Source organism: Denticeps clupeoides, unplaced genomic scaffold (genome assembly GCF_900700375.1).
Source record: "Denticeps clupeoides unplaced genomic scaffold, fDenClu1.1, whole genome shotgun sequence".
NCBI classification, from domain to species: domain Eukaryota; kingdom Metazoa; phylum Chordata; class Actinopteri; order Clupeiformes; family Denticipitidae; genus Denticeps; species Denticeps clupeoides.
In genome coordinates, this window is record NW_021629982.1 from 915,206 (window position 1) to 929,283 (window position 14,078).

The 14,078-nt window shown below is 39.8% G+C and overlaps 1 protein-coding gene across 2 annotated transcripts in view; it reads left to right on the forward strand.

Moving 5' to 3' along the window:
- Positions 1-14,078, forward strand: part of smarcc2 (SWI/SNF related BAF chromatin remodeling complex subunit C2) — a 95,743-nt gene that overhangs the window by 51,424 nt on the left and 30,241 nt on the right. The window contains exons 14-18 of one of the 2 annotated variants that reach the window (XM_028967207.1): positions 4,090-4,203; positions 5,418-5,568; positions 5,659-5,775; positions 9,215-9,277; positions 10,719-10,974. In XM_028967207.1, the coding sequence (XP_028823040.1) occupies positions 4,090-4,203; positions 5,418-5,568; positions 5,659-5,775; positions 9,215-9,277; positions 10,719-10,974 (701 nt within the window). Of the gene's footprint in view, positions 1-4,089; positions 4,204-5,417; positions 5,776-9,214; positions 9,278-10,718; positions 10,975-14,078 lie in introns of both variants that reach the window. The other variant, XM_028967206.1, reaches the window with a different exon arrangement.

Consider the following 14,078-nt stretch of genomic DNA (forward strand, 5'->3'; position numbering starts at 1 on the left):
CGGGTTTATGTGTAATACAGAGGTTATCATTACCCTCAGTAAATTACTCCGACGCCACCTCCTCTTCCACTTAAGCGAGGTTAGTGTACACACAGTAGCTGTATCCAGGAGGGCTTGTTTAATGCTACAAATTTGTTTTGTTTTCAAGTTTTGTTTTGTTTATATGTTTTCAAGTTTTGGTCAGGCACAGCACATCAACATTTACATTTACAGCATTTATCAGACGCCCTTATCCAGAGTGACTTACAATCAGTAGTTACAGGGACAGTCTCCCTGGAGAGACTCTCCCCTTGCTCCCCTTGCTCAGGGACACAATGGTAGTAAGTGGGATTCTAACTCGGGTCTTCTGTTACCCACTAGGCAACTACCACCCCTAGTATCATAAAACATCAAACTCCTGATCTGTAATAATTTAATTAACAAAGAGGACTTTATGTGTGAGAGGTCTATGATTTAATAATCCTATTCTTATATCGGAGGTGCTGGTGGTACGTTCAGTAGAAATGGTTGTCACGAGTAATAAGTTGCTGAAACCCACCGCGCCCAGCCTGGGGAACAGACAGATTTTTAGATAACTGATTGGATGCCTTCTCAACCAAAAGGACCAGGCTTCCCCCTAAATGTAGGCCAGTTATTAATAAAACCCACTCATTACATTTACATTTAAGGCATTTGGCAGACGCATAGCATTGGTAGGATAACCCATGTGAGGAAATTACCTCACCAAGTGATCTTGTGTCGAGGGAGAAAAGGAGAGGGCCGAGTACTGAGCCTTGAGGGACGCCAGTGGAGAATCTGAGGCAGAGGTGGATCCTTTCCAAGTCATTTGGTAAGATTGCTCATCAAAGTAGGAAGCAAACCACTGCCATGCTGAGCCTCAAATTCCTAGCCTCTTTAGGATAGACAAGAGAGTCTTGTGGTTAACTGTGTTGAATGCTGCAGAGAGATCAAGGAGAATAAGAACTGATGACAGTTTTGCCAATCTGGCCGCATGTAGCTTCTCAGAAACAGCCAGAAGGGCCGTCTCAGTAGAATGAGCTGTTCTGAAGCCAGACCGGTTAGGATCCACTACATTTTTGGACACCACTCTGACAACCAGCGATTTACAGTACAGGCCAAAAGTCTGGAAACACCTTCTCATTCAGTGTGTTTTCTTTATTTTCATGACCATTTACATTGGAAGATTCTCACTTGCATCAAAAGCATCAAAGCTATGAATGAACACATGGAGTTATGTACATAACAAAAAAGGTGAAATAACTGAAAACATGTTTTATATTGTAGTTTTTTCAAAATAGCGACCCGTTTCTCTGATTACTGCTTTGCACACTATTGCCACAAGCTTCAAGAGGTAGTTACCTGAAATGGTTTTCCAACAGTCTTGAAGGAGTTCCCAGTGGTGTTTAGCACTTGTTGGCCCTTTGACTTCATTCTGCGGTCCAGCTCACCCCAAACCATCTCAATTGGGTTCAGGTCCAGTGACTGTGGAGGCCAGGTCTCCATTTTTTGTTAAGTACATAACTCCACATTTGTTAATTCATAGTTTTGATGCCTTCAGTGAGAATAGATCAATGTAAATGGTCATGAAAATAAATGAGGAGAGAAGAATGAGAAGGAACATTGAATGAGAACATTATGAGCAGTGCCTGGTTTTCTCCACACATCTCACCATGGAGTTCTTCAGGCTTTTATGTGTACTGAGGAGATGGTTCCATCAGGCCACTATGCCATAAAGCCCCGACTTTTAGAGGGCTTGTAGTGATGGTTGAATTTCTACAACTTTCTCCCATCTCCATCTTTGAGTTCTTCTTTACCTCTCTCACCAAGGCTCTTCTCTCCCGATAGGAAGGGTTCTGGTTGTCCCAAATATCTTGCATTTAAGGATTATGAAGGCAACTGTGCTCTTTTTTGTAATCTTGGCCAGATCTGTACCTTGCCACAATTCTGTCTCTGCTCTTCAGGCAGTTATTTTGACCTCATGATTCTTATTTGCTCTGACATGCATTGTAAGGTTTTATATAGAGCTGTAAGGTTTTATATAGATAGAGGTGTGTCTTTCCTAATCAAGTCTAATTAGCATAATCAAACAGAGCTGGACTCAAATCAAGGTGTAGAGCCATCTCAATGATGATCATAAGAAATATATATGAGCTAGAACTCCCAGGTTTTTCTGACCCCCTCAGTCCTACCATAGGTAGGCCAAATGGCCCCTTGATTTGAAACTAAGAACTCAATCACCAACAATTGGCTCCCATTCATTTGTAACTGGCTGGCCCATTGGAATGTGTCACTCCCCATCCCCCCATTACCTGAAGAACCCATTACCTCTGAGGCCTGGCACATTTTAGTTTTTTCACTCAGAATAGCTCAAATCGAAGGCAGGCCAAACCTCTGTGTATGAAATGGAAGGCTTCACAAAAGTCTGCCATATCTATACAAAATATCCCACACACTGACTGACCTGCAAATAAGAAAGACAAACGTTCACAAAATATATGGAAACACAAGTCTGTTTTATTTATTAAAAAAATTGAGTGTTTCAAATTTAGCAGCATTTGCAGACCCAGTGACAAATGTCCCAGCAATTGGTGCAAGTGAGTTTGTACCACTTTTCACAGGTAAACCTGCTGCGATTTCTGGTGCAGTTCTGTTGTACCTGGTACTGAGTTGTCCATACAAGTCCTGGCACAGCAGCAGCCTTCATATCTGTCTCCATTGCTGCAATATTCTTTTGCCTTCCCACCCTGTACAAAACATAGGAATTTGCCACCACCAGGTCCAGCATGTTGTAAATACAGCAAAGAGCTGCTGGTAGACTTCCGCAGGCACAAACATCCTCCACTGAAACCACTGAACATCCAGGGTATGGCCATTGAGACTGTGGAGAGCTACAAGTACCTTGGTGTTCACCTGAACAATAAACTGGACTGGACTCATAACACTAATGCACTTTATGAAAAAGGGCAGAGCAGGCTGTACCTGCTGCGGAGGCTCAGGTCTTTTGGAGTACAGGGGCCATTCCTAAATGACTCTGAAGTGGCATCAGCCATCTTTCACAGTGTGGTCTGCTGGGGCAGCAGCATCTCCACTGGGGACAGGAAGAGGCTGAACAGGATGATCTGGAAGGCCAGCTCTGTTCTAGGATGCCCTCTGGACCCAGTGGAGGTGGTGAGTGACAGGAGAATGGTGGCTAAGCTGTCATCCCCCTGTCATCTCCCACCCCATGCAGGAAACTCTGACAGCACTGAGCAGCTCCTTCAGTGGCAGGCTACTGCCCCCATGATGTGGGAAGGAGAGGTTCAGAAGGTCTTTTCTTCCAACCGCTGTCAGACTCTATAACAAAGACCTCACACGCACAGACAAACAAACACACTTTGGTACATTTTGTTAAATTGTAAATTGTTTACATTTTTTGTGCTGCTATTACCTCTGTTTTTTGCTGCTATTACCTTCTGCTTCAATCCACTTTCTGCCGTGACAATTGCAATTTCCCACTTGTGGGACTAATAAAGGTTGATCTTATCATATCTTATCATTGTCACCTTAGTGACACCTTAGCAGTTCAGGGATTCAAACCAGCAACCTTCTGATTAAGGGTCCGCTTTCTTACCCGCTAGTCCACACTGCTCCTTCAAAGTGGCCTGTACCAGAGAAGCTCCCCTCACCTCATGTGCACTGAGAACTAGGACACTCATGGAGGCCTTCTGCAATATAGTGTGCTGTTGGTTGGTGTCCTTGTCGAGCCATGGAAAGAAGTGATTAAAATCATCTCAGCCGGATGGACAATTGTTTTTACTTTTGTAGTCCATGATTGATTGGCTTTAGTTATCAAAGTGTTCCTTGATCCTAATCTTGTAGGAGTGCTTTGCTTCTCTGATGATTCATCTAGTAATGTTACTCACCCACCTGCCGAATACTTGGCATTACCAATCCATAGTAGATTTTTTTTGTCAAACCCTGTTCGCACACGCTGAATGTATCATGGACACCCCTGCTGTGTACGTTTTATGTATCATCACTGTGAAAAAAAGACAAGACAGGAAACACAGTTTATCTAGGCACCGACCTCACCCATATCTGTTTTCTTAGTTACCTGGCCTATCGCAACTTCATGATCGACACATATCGGCTGAACCCGCAGGAATACTTAACGTCTACGGCTTGTCGCAGGAACTTGGCAGGAGATGTGTGTGCCATCATGAGGTGAGAACTAAATTACTTGTTTTGTAGCATACACAACAGCATATTAATAGTAGTATAACAGTGTAAATGAGTAGATTGCATGAATGTGATGTCTGTTTGGTTTCCTGAGGGCTGTTACTGGCTGAAAGTTGTTGCCGCATTAATCGACTCATTGTATGTTAACTCTGTTGAACTGAAAGTCTGATAATGCTTCAAAGCATGCTACAAACAAACTTTTGTCTTTTTGAAATGTATTTGATCGTGTCATTATACAATTTGTCAGGTGAAAGGGAATTTTCAAAGGTAGTGTATAAAGGCAAATATAGTCATATTCAGTGTTATCCTGATAATGAGATCAAATATATTGTTATATGTTAATATAATCTATTTAAAATGCTGTAGAATTTTTATAGCTTAAAGTACCAATATTGGGTTATGCTCACAATTTGTAACCAAATCGCCCCATAATCAGTTCCCACATTCCAGTGCAGAACTCCCTGTATAGAGATTGTTCTTAACCTTCAGTCAGTTATTTTGGATATTCATAAAAGTGTTACAAAAGAGATTATTAGATTAATCAGATGAGATTGAACATACTGATGCTTGCTTACAAATCCAGGAAGACCTCAGGTCTCACTCCTTGCTCAGCACCTCAGTCTCTGAGATCCTCCATCACTGCTCGACTAGTACTTGACTGTGTGGCAGGGACGAGTTACCAGATGTGGTGAGGGAGTAAAGAGGACTAGGAAACCTGGTGGTGGAATGAGGAAGAACAGGAGAGGAAAATTGAAACATACATGATTTTGGGCTATATAAGACATAAATGTTGTCGTCGATCCAGAAGAGGTGTTCAAGAAGGGTACAAGGAAATGAACCATCAGGCGAAGAGAGAGGAGGTGAAGGCAGAAGCTCAGGTGCATTGTGAGTTTGGACACTAAAGGAGGGAGAAAAGGATCTGTACCATTTGGCTAGGCAGAGGGACAGACCTGGGAATTATGTTTAGGGGAATAACTGTAGAAACGTGCTAACAAGCAGGGAGAGTATGCTGATAAAAAGAGTGCTGATAAACAGCAGAGGAATGATGAAAAATGGGAGAGATAAATGGTTGGATGAGGTAGAGGATGTGAACCAGGAGGTGCTGAAAATTAGCACAGAGGAATTAATGACAGCAATAAAGAAGATGAAAAGGCTGTTGTTCCAGAAAATAGAGCCCTGCATGTTTATGTTTGTTGCAGGGTACATGCATTTTTGGAGCAGTGGGGATTGATTAATTATCAAGTAGATTCAGAGAGCCGCCCAACACCCATGGGACCCCCTCCGACTTCACATTTCCATGTTCTGGCAGACACGCCCTCCAGCCTGACCCCATTACAGCCCAAAACACAGGTATGCACTTTACATATGTGGGGATACAAACAATACATATTGTACCCAGACACTAATATAAATCTGAACACATGTGTCTACCCTCTTCAGCCACCCTCCACCCAGCAGATGCTGTCCTTCCCAGAGAAGATGAAGGATAAACCAGTTGATTTACACAACTTTGGCCTGAGAACAGATATTTACAGCAAGAAGAGTGGGCCTGTTAAAGTATGCACCATACACTGCCTTTTCTATAATACTGCTAACGTTGTTATTGGAAAAAGTATAGTGAGCAGATTGTAAAATCATCACCAAAGGCCTTATAATTAAAATTACGAGGTATTGGAGATTTTTTCTTTTCCTCTGAATTAGGCATCACTTTTTCTCCAATCATTTATTCTTTATCCACATGACTTCTAGAATGCACCAGGCTTGTTTCAAATTCAGATGCAAAATAATTGGACTAGTATGCAGGTTTTCATCTTATAACTTTGTCATGAAGATCATATTAGTTCAGGTGTCACTGCTCGCTACAACATGGATCTATTATGGCTGCATGTAAAACATTCAGAATTGGTCTTATGAATGACCCCACATGTTTGACCTGAATGGGCAGTAATGGTTCTACATTTTGTTTGTCAACAGAAGACCTGCATGAAAGATACAGTTGTGGCCAAAAGTTTTGAGAATGACGCAAAACACTGGGGTCAGTGGTGGCCTTGAATCACGAACCGCCATAGTCCCCCTGAGGTGCCACTAGGCATCAAGTATCATCCCTATACACTGCTCCCTGGGTGCCCTTTATGCCCACTGGGATCATCAAAAACTTCAAGGAGAAAGGTTTAAGTGTTGTAAAGAAGGCTTCAAGGGTCCCAAGAATGTCCAGCATGTGCCAGGACTGTCAGCTAAAGATGATTCAGGTGTGCGATCGGGGTACCACCAATGCAGAGCTTGCTCAGGAATAGCAGCAGGCAGGTGTGAGTGTATCTGCACACACATTGAGGCGAAGACTTTTTGAGAATGGCCTGTTGTCAAGAAGGGCAGCAAAGAAACCACTTCTCTTAAAGAAAAACAAAGGACAGACTAATATTCTGCCAAAAGTACAGGGATTGGACTGCTGAGGTCTGGGGTAAAGACATTTTCTCTGATGAAGCCCCTTTCAGATTGTTTGGGGCATCTGGAAAAATTATTGTCCTTAGAAAAAAAGGTTAGCGCTACACACCCAACAGTAAAGCATCTTGAGACCATTCATGTGTGGGGCTCACTCACAATTTTGCCTGAAAACACAGTCATGAATAAAGAATGGTAAAGGAACTTCTCCTAACCATCCAAAAACAGGTTGGTAAAAGAAAAAATGCCTGTTCCAGCATGATGCCATCAGTCAAGATTTGGCCCAGAAGTTTATAGACAGCATGCCTTGGAAAATTGCAGAGGTCATGAAAAATAGGACCAATACTGCAAACATTGACTTTGCATAAACCTGATGTGCTTGTAATTATACTTCAATACACAGCAGAAACAACTGAAAAAAATATCTAAAAACACTAAAGCAGAAAACTTTTTGAAAACCAGTATTTGTGTCATTCTCATAACTTTTGTAGATGTTGTCCCTGGCTGGTGGAAGAACTTGCCCTGCTCCATTCGACTAGCAGAGTCTACTACCACCTTTAAGAAGCAGTTGAAAACCCACTTGTTCAAAAAGTATTTCAGACGAATCTAACACTTACACACGCACATTCACACACTGCACAAAAAAAAAAAAATTCTTACACTTCCACAATAAACTCCAATCTATAGAAATTGATGAGAATTGCTGGTGTCGTCCTCTTGTTTGTCGCTTTAGATAAAAGCGTCTGCTAAGTAAAGTAATGAAATTGCTGTTGGATCACCAGTGTTGGGGAGTAATGAGTTACAAGCTGAAAAAAAAAAAATGACACATTTGCAGGATAACCAAAAACAGAATCTAGTTGGTCACAAAACAGGGCACATGGACACTCACGTAAAAACACAGTAAAATACAATGACTGGATGTAGACTAGACACAGTGGGGATAGCAATGAACATGAAAGTCTGGTCAGGATATGACAGAAATCGTTGTTCTACAATTACATTTTCATTAGAGTAACTTATAATTGTAGTAATCAATTTCAAGCCTGGGCATCACACTCATCAAATCTGGTTATTCTGGAATCTAATGGTATGCCTAGAGTCGTTGCGATTATCTATAGCTGCAGTATGTTTAAAAAGGTACAGGGTGGTACGTTTTCAAAAGCACAAACATAATAATACATATGCTGCAATATAAACAATTCAGTCTGCTTCACTCACACATATGTGAATAGGTCATATTTATTTTTTAGTCATTTTGATGCTGGTATATCAGTTGTCAAATGTAATGTAATAGATGTGATGTGCTGTATTTTGGGCTACCCTAGTCATGTACAAATGTGACTATTGCATATAATTGTTCATAAAACAATTGTGTGTGAAGGTGCACATATCTGCTTCACACTCTTAAATTAAAAGGATATAGCTTTGTATTTTTTTCACATTGGTGCAGTGTGCATTTATGCTTACAGCTCCTATCTGGTTTAGGAAACCCCCTTTGCTAATTCAGGTTGAATCCTGAGGGTAGTAGCAAAACCACACCATTCTTAGAATTTTGATGTACTTAAGATTGAATGAACCTTGGTCAAAGGTGTCTGACAACTTAAATGTATAGGTTGTGCCTAAACTATGTATGATGTTTCTTCCATAATTTAACAAAACCAAAATGATACATTAATCTTAACAAATGTGTCATCTTTGACTTTGTCTTTTGTTCATCAGTTCATCTTCTCTTCACTTAACTATTCAGAGTAACTGAGATTTTAAACATACAGCACCTGTGAATATCAGCAATGTAACAAATCTCAGAGACCCTTCAAATTTGTTTTGTTCCTCAAATCATTACATTTTTTAACCTATTTTTGTTGTGTCAGGTAGGACTGGGTGATATAGCCTAAATATCACAACATTTTAAAAATATTAATTCAACCATATCACACTGCAAGGGAAAAAGCATGCACAATACATCAAGTATATTCGAAAGTGAAGTTATTGTCATTGTGAAACACAGCACAGCACACAGTGCACACAACAAAATGTGTCCCCTTTTAACACATCACCCTTTGTGAGCAGTGAGCAGCCATGACAGGCGCCCAGGGAGCTGTGTGTGTGTGTGTGTGTGTGTGTGTGTGTGTGCTTTGCTCAGTGGCACCTCAGTGGCACCTTGGCGGATCGGGATTTGAATCGGCAACCTTCCGATTACAGGGCCGCTTCCTTAACCACTAGGCCACCACTGAAAAAAATCATCAAGTAATCCCTAGTGGTAGGGCACATCCTCCTACTGAAAAAGGTCACTGCAATCAGAAAATACCATTTCCTCAAAGTGTACTTTTTTAGCAACAATGTTTAGGTAGGTAGAGTGAAATGGATCCATGTGAAATCTGTTTTAAAGGTTTCCTAACAGAACATTGTCCAAAACATCACACTGACTGAATGTGTGCTAGGTCTTGCTTCCAAAACATATCTCCTCTCAAAAAGCAGAAAATAAGTGCTTATGAAATAATTGACGGAAATCAGATCAGCAATGGGAATGTTAACCCTTCCATTTTCTGTCTCACAGAATAAAAATGCAGGCAGCTCTACACGAGAGTGGACTGAGCAAGAGACACTACTTCTGTTGGAGGTGGTATACACACAATCACAATGCAAGCTTCATGTCTACCATTTAGTTAGTAGTATTCAGCTACAGTTGTCAAAAGAAGTTTAGTTCTGGGATAGCAATGATTTGTTAGAAATGTTAATTTTCCGGAGTGGAACGATTGTACAATATATATCATTGAATCATGTTTGAATTTATTTAGAATTAAACCCACATACATTCAAAATTAAACATATATTAAAATGATTACTAAAATAATATGAAATAGTAATTGACAAAGAAGTAGCAATTGAACCCACTTTTGCTGATGTATGAGATACACAACTAGTCTGACTTTGGCCAGTTTTATTGCTTGTTTAATCAATATTTTCAGCCTTGCAGAATGGGGATTTCTAATAATCAATTAAGAGATACACATTGACTTTGTGGACACCGCATCAACATAATCAACAACAACAACATTTATTTCTTATAAATTTCCATAATCACATACAGCATGTCCCATTGGCTTTGACAGACCCTACAGTTGACACCCACCTACACTTGGCCAATTGCACACAAGGAAAAACTCCACATAAAAAACTCCAAACAAGAAACAAGGTCACCCGGAATGAGTCAGAGAGAGACCCCCTTACAGGGTAGTTAGCCAACAATTGGTGTCAGTGCAGGGTTGGTGATGATTTGTCTATGAAAAGAAAAAAAAGGTCCTGGACAGTGCAGATTCGTTTTTTGTCCAGTGGCATGGGGTACATTGCATGTCCATTATAATGCTACTGGTCAATTTGAAGATCCCTGAAGCTTTAGCTGTTACAGTGGTGGTGGCTGTGGTGACTCTCTGGTACATTTCATGCTGAGTCTTGTCAGCATTCCACTGGAACTCGAGAAGTTGCTGATTATAGGACTGTCTTCGTGTATGCAGATATTCTATCATTAACAGCTGTTACCAGCCAACAGAGATATTTGCAACATGCACAATGTCTGGACTGTTTTGATCAAGCTGATATTATTTTAATCAATTTGATGGACAAAACAATTGTTTTCTTTCAAAATAGAGGACATTTCTAAATTACACTGTACAGTTTTTTCAATTGTACATCCACTTAATGATTTTAGGTTTTACAATCTTTTTTATCCAAGGCTAAAGCCTGTTTAGTCCTCATTTGTTATATTATTTGACTACAGTTGGTAGCTTCTCTCTGTCTGCACATAAACTTATATTAGCATAAAAACAGCATTCAGAAAATCAGTCCAATTAGCTCAGTGACTATTTAAGAAAGATTTTAGTCTGGAACGTCTCTTTGGGCTTTCTTGAACAACTACAGATCCTAAGACCATCAGGTCAAACAATAAGTCACCCTCAGGTGGCAAAAGGTTTAGGATGTTCAGGAACAACTCAGGGACCATTCAAGGCCCTGGACTGTGCTATTCTCTCTAATTAAATGTTCTTTCTCTGTGTTGTGTGTAGGGTTTAGAAATGCACAAAGATGACTGGAATAAAGTGTCTGAGCATGTGGGTAGTCGGACACAGGATGAGTGTATCCTGCACTTCTTACGATTGCCAATCGAGGACCCATATCTGGAAGAGGGGTCACCTCTTGGCCCCCTGGCCTTCCAACCTGCCCCATTCAGCCAAGCAGGAAACCCGGTCATGAGCACAGTTGCCTTCCTGGCCTCTGTTGTTGACCCCAGAGTAGCTTCTGCTGCCGCCAAGTCAGCCCTGGGTAAAACATACAAACACACACACGCACACAAAAATTTAGATAATGCACAACATCATATAAAAATCACATAAAATGAACTACAGTTCATTTTGAAATTTCTTTTTTCATGTCAAATTTGAATAGATATTATTTCTAAATTAATAAGAAAAAACAGTGAAAAAGAAATAACAATTCAACCCACTTTTTCTGATGCACTGGATACTCAACTGGATCTCTTTGTCTGTCTGTCTTCTGCAATTTTTATAGCTTGTTTAATTAGTGTTTTGAATGGTACTAAGATCATTGCGAAATTCAGTTTTCTAGTAATCAATCAAATCATAGATGCTGCATTAGTGAACACAGGATCATTCCATTGGAACTGAAGACCAATTGTTTCTGATAGTAGGCCTGTCTAAATTTATACAGATTTTCCATCATTAGCAGCTGTTACCAGCCACCACAGTCATTTACAACATGTACAATGTTAGAGTGGACAAATTTCTAAATTACTCCTTTGAATGGTAGTGTACATGTACACATGCTCAAACAGTTTGATGATTGGTTAATGGATATTTCATTTTATACTACAGAAAATATATACATTTACTACAATTTAATTAGCTATATTTAGACCCCAATAACAAAAAGGACCATGGACAAAGGAGGACTAGATCTACCTAACTTTTACCACTTAGCCAACAGGTTTCAACACCTCTCAGGGTGGCTAAAACGTACCTGCCTAGATTTACTTTACTTTATTTTGCAGACGCTTTTAGCCAAAGCAACTTACATGAGGAAGACAACATCAATTCTCGTTCGATTTCTATAGATTTTGAGTTTATAAAAACTAAGAGCCCTGACAAGGCCTGACTTGTCAGCAAAGAGCATGCTCAGAGATTGTTAAGTGCTAGACAAAGAAAAAAATATTATATATACTTTATATATATATAGAGAGAGAGGTGGACATAGATAATTTTTTTAATCTAGATTAATCTCACTGTAATCTAAATTAATCTACATTCATCTAGATTAAAATGGCTCATTTGAATTCTGCCAAAGGCATTCAGAATATGTGTGCTACCCAAATAATGACTAAAAGTAAGTCTTTGAGAACGGGTTTCTCAAGCCAGGTGGCCCATTAGACCAGGGGCTCATCTCCTGTTTCCAAAATGCATCACAAACTGCTTGAGAAAGCTATTCTACTATGATAATTGGTGATGAAAATAAATTATGTTCAATAAGATGTACTTGTGTTTACCAACTGTTTATTCAGTTAAATAGCTGCATCCATGTTACCACGTCATGTTTGATGTGGTAATTTCACAGTTCGAAGACTCGTTCTCGCCCCCTACAGTACAATTCGGCTAGGTATGCATCTGTGCTAAAATATCAAGGTGAAAGTCATCATAGTGTAGCGGTTCTTCTTCTGCGTTGTGTAACTTTTTGATTCCGTTTTTTGAACCACAAATGATGGGCTGACACCCAAGAGATTTTCTGTGCAAAGTGTATTCTGTACAAAAAGCAAGGTCGCGTCAGAACATCGCGTCACACATTGCGTCTTTCTGCACCTCTCTCTACAATATACAGTATTAAAAGAACATAAAAAAAATATTCACAAAATAACACACATGCAAAATATTCCTAATATGTACATAAATTTAAATGAAAGAAATAACTTTTTGCACACAAACCCCACGCACCTATCACAGCTCACGCCATGTGTCCAAGAGACCTGAACCGGGTCTCAAAAACTAAATAAAATTCTTTAGGAAATAAGAAAATTAAAGACACAAGAAAGAAGAAATATACTTATAAATCTAGTGTAACCACTTAAAAAAAAAAAAAAATATATATATATATATATATATATATATATATATATATATATATATATATATATATATATATATATATATATATATATATATATATATATATATTTAAAGGTGGTGGTAGCCTCGGCTAGTCGAATGGAGGAGGGCAAGTTGTTCCACCAGCCAGGGACAACAACAGAGAACAGAGTTGATTGGAATCGGAGACCCCGTGAAGAGGGAATTTTCAGTCTCATTTCATTTGCAGATCTAAGAGAGCGTGCAGGAGTGTAGCTAGGTAGAATTGTATTGATATAGGAGGGTGCAGTTCCATATACAGCCCTGTAGGCAAGCATCAAGGATTTGAACTCAACGCGAGCAGCTACCAGAAACAAGTGGAGAGAGGTGAGAAGAGGCGTAACATGGGTGTATTTTAGCTGATTGAAGATGAAACGGGCTGCCATATTTTGGATCATCTGGAGTGGTTACAATGAGCCCTGGCTGGACATCACTATTCAATAATATAGAGATTTCATTTACATTTACATTTTACAGCATTTATCAGACGCCCTTATCCAGAGCGACTTACAATCAGTAGTTACAGGGACAGTACCCCTGGAGCAACGTTAGGGTTAAGTGTCTTGCTCAGGGACACAATGGTAGTAAGTGGGATTTGAACCTGGGTCTTCTGGTTCATAGGCGAGTGTGTTACCTCTAGGCTACTACCACCCTGTAGATTTCAGATCTACAACTCATTAGCTCAAATGTCAAACAAAATGTATGATTTAAAAAAAATTAGTATCAGTTTTTAATCCCTTATGGAACAACTCAAGACACACTACAAAACAATAATATGATAAACTTCCCAGAATAAAGTGGTAAAGGTATTCAATACTTGGAACACATATTCGAAGAACAATTTGTTTCCTTTGCTATACAGTGCAGAGAGAAATAATTCACAGCGCATCGCTTTTTCCACATTTTGCTATGTTACAGGCTTCTTCCAAAATGGATTGAATGCATTTTTCCTCAGAATTCTACATACATGGCAGCAATTACAGCCTCGAGTCTTTTTGAATACGATGCCAAAAGCTTGGCACACCTATTCTTGTCCATTTTTGCCCATTCCTCTTTGCTATACCTCTCAAGCTCAATGAGGTTGGATTGTGTCAGTGCACAGCCATTTTAAGATCTCTCCAGAGATATTCAATTGGATTCAAGTCTGGGCTTTGGCTGGGACACTCAAGGACAATCACAGAGTTGTCCTGAAGCTACTCATTATTGTCATGATCCGGTCCGGCAGGGGCTACTCCG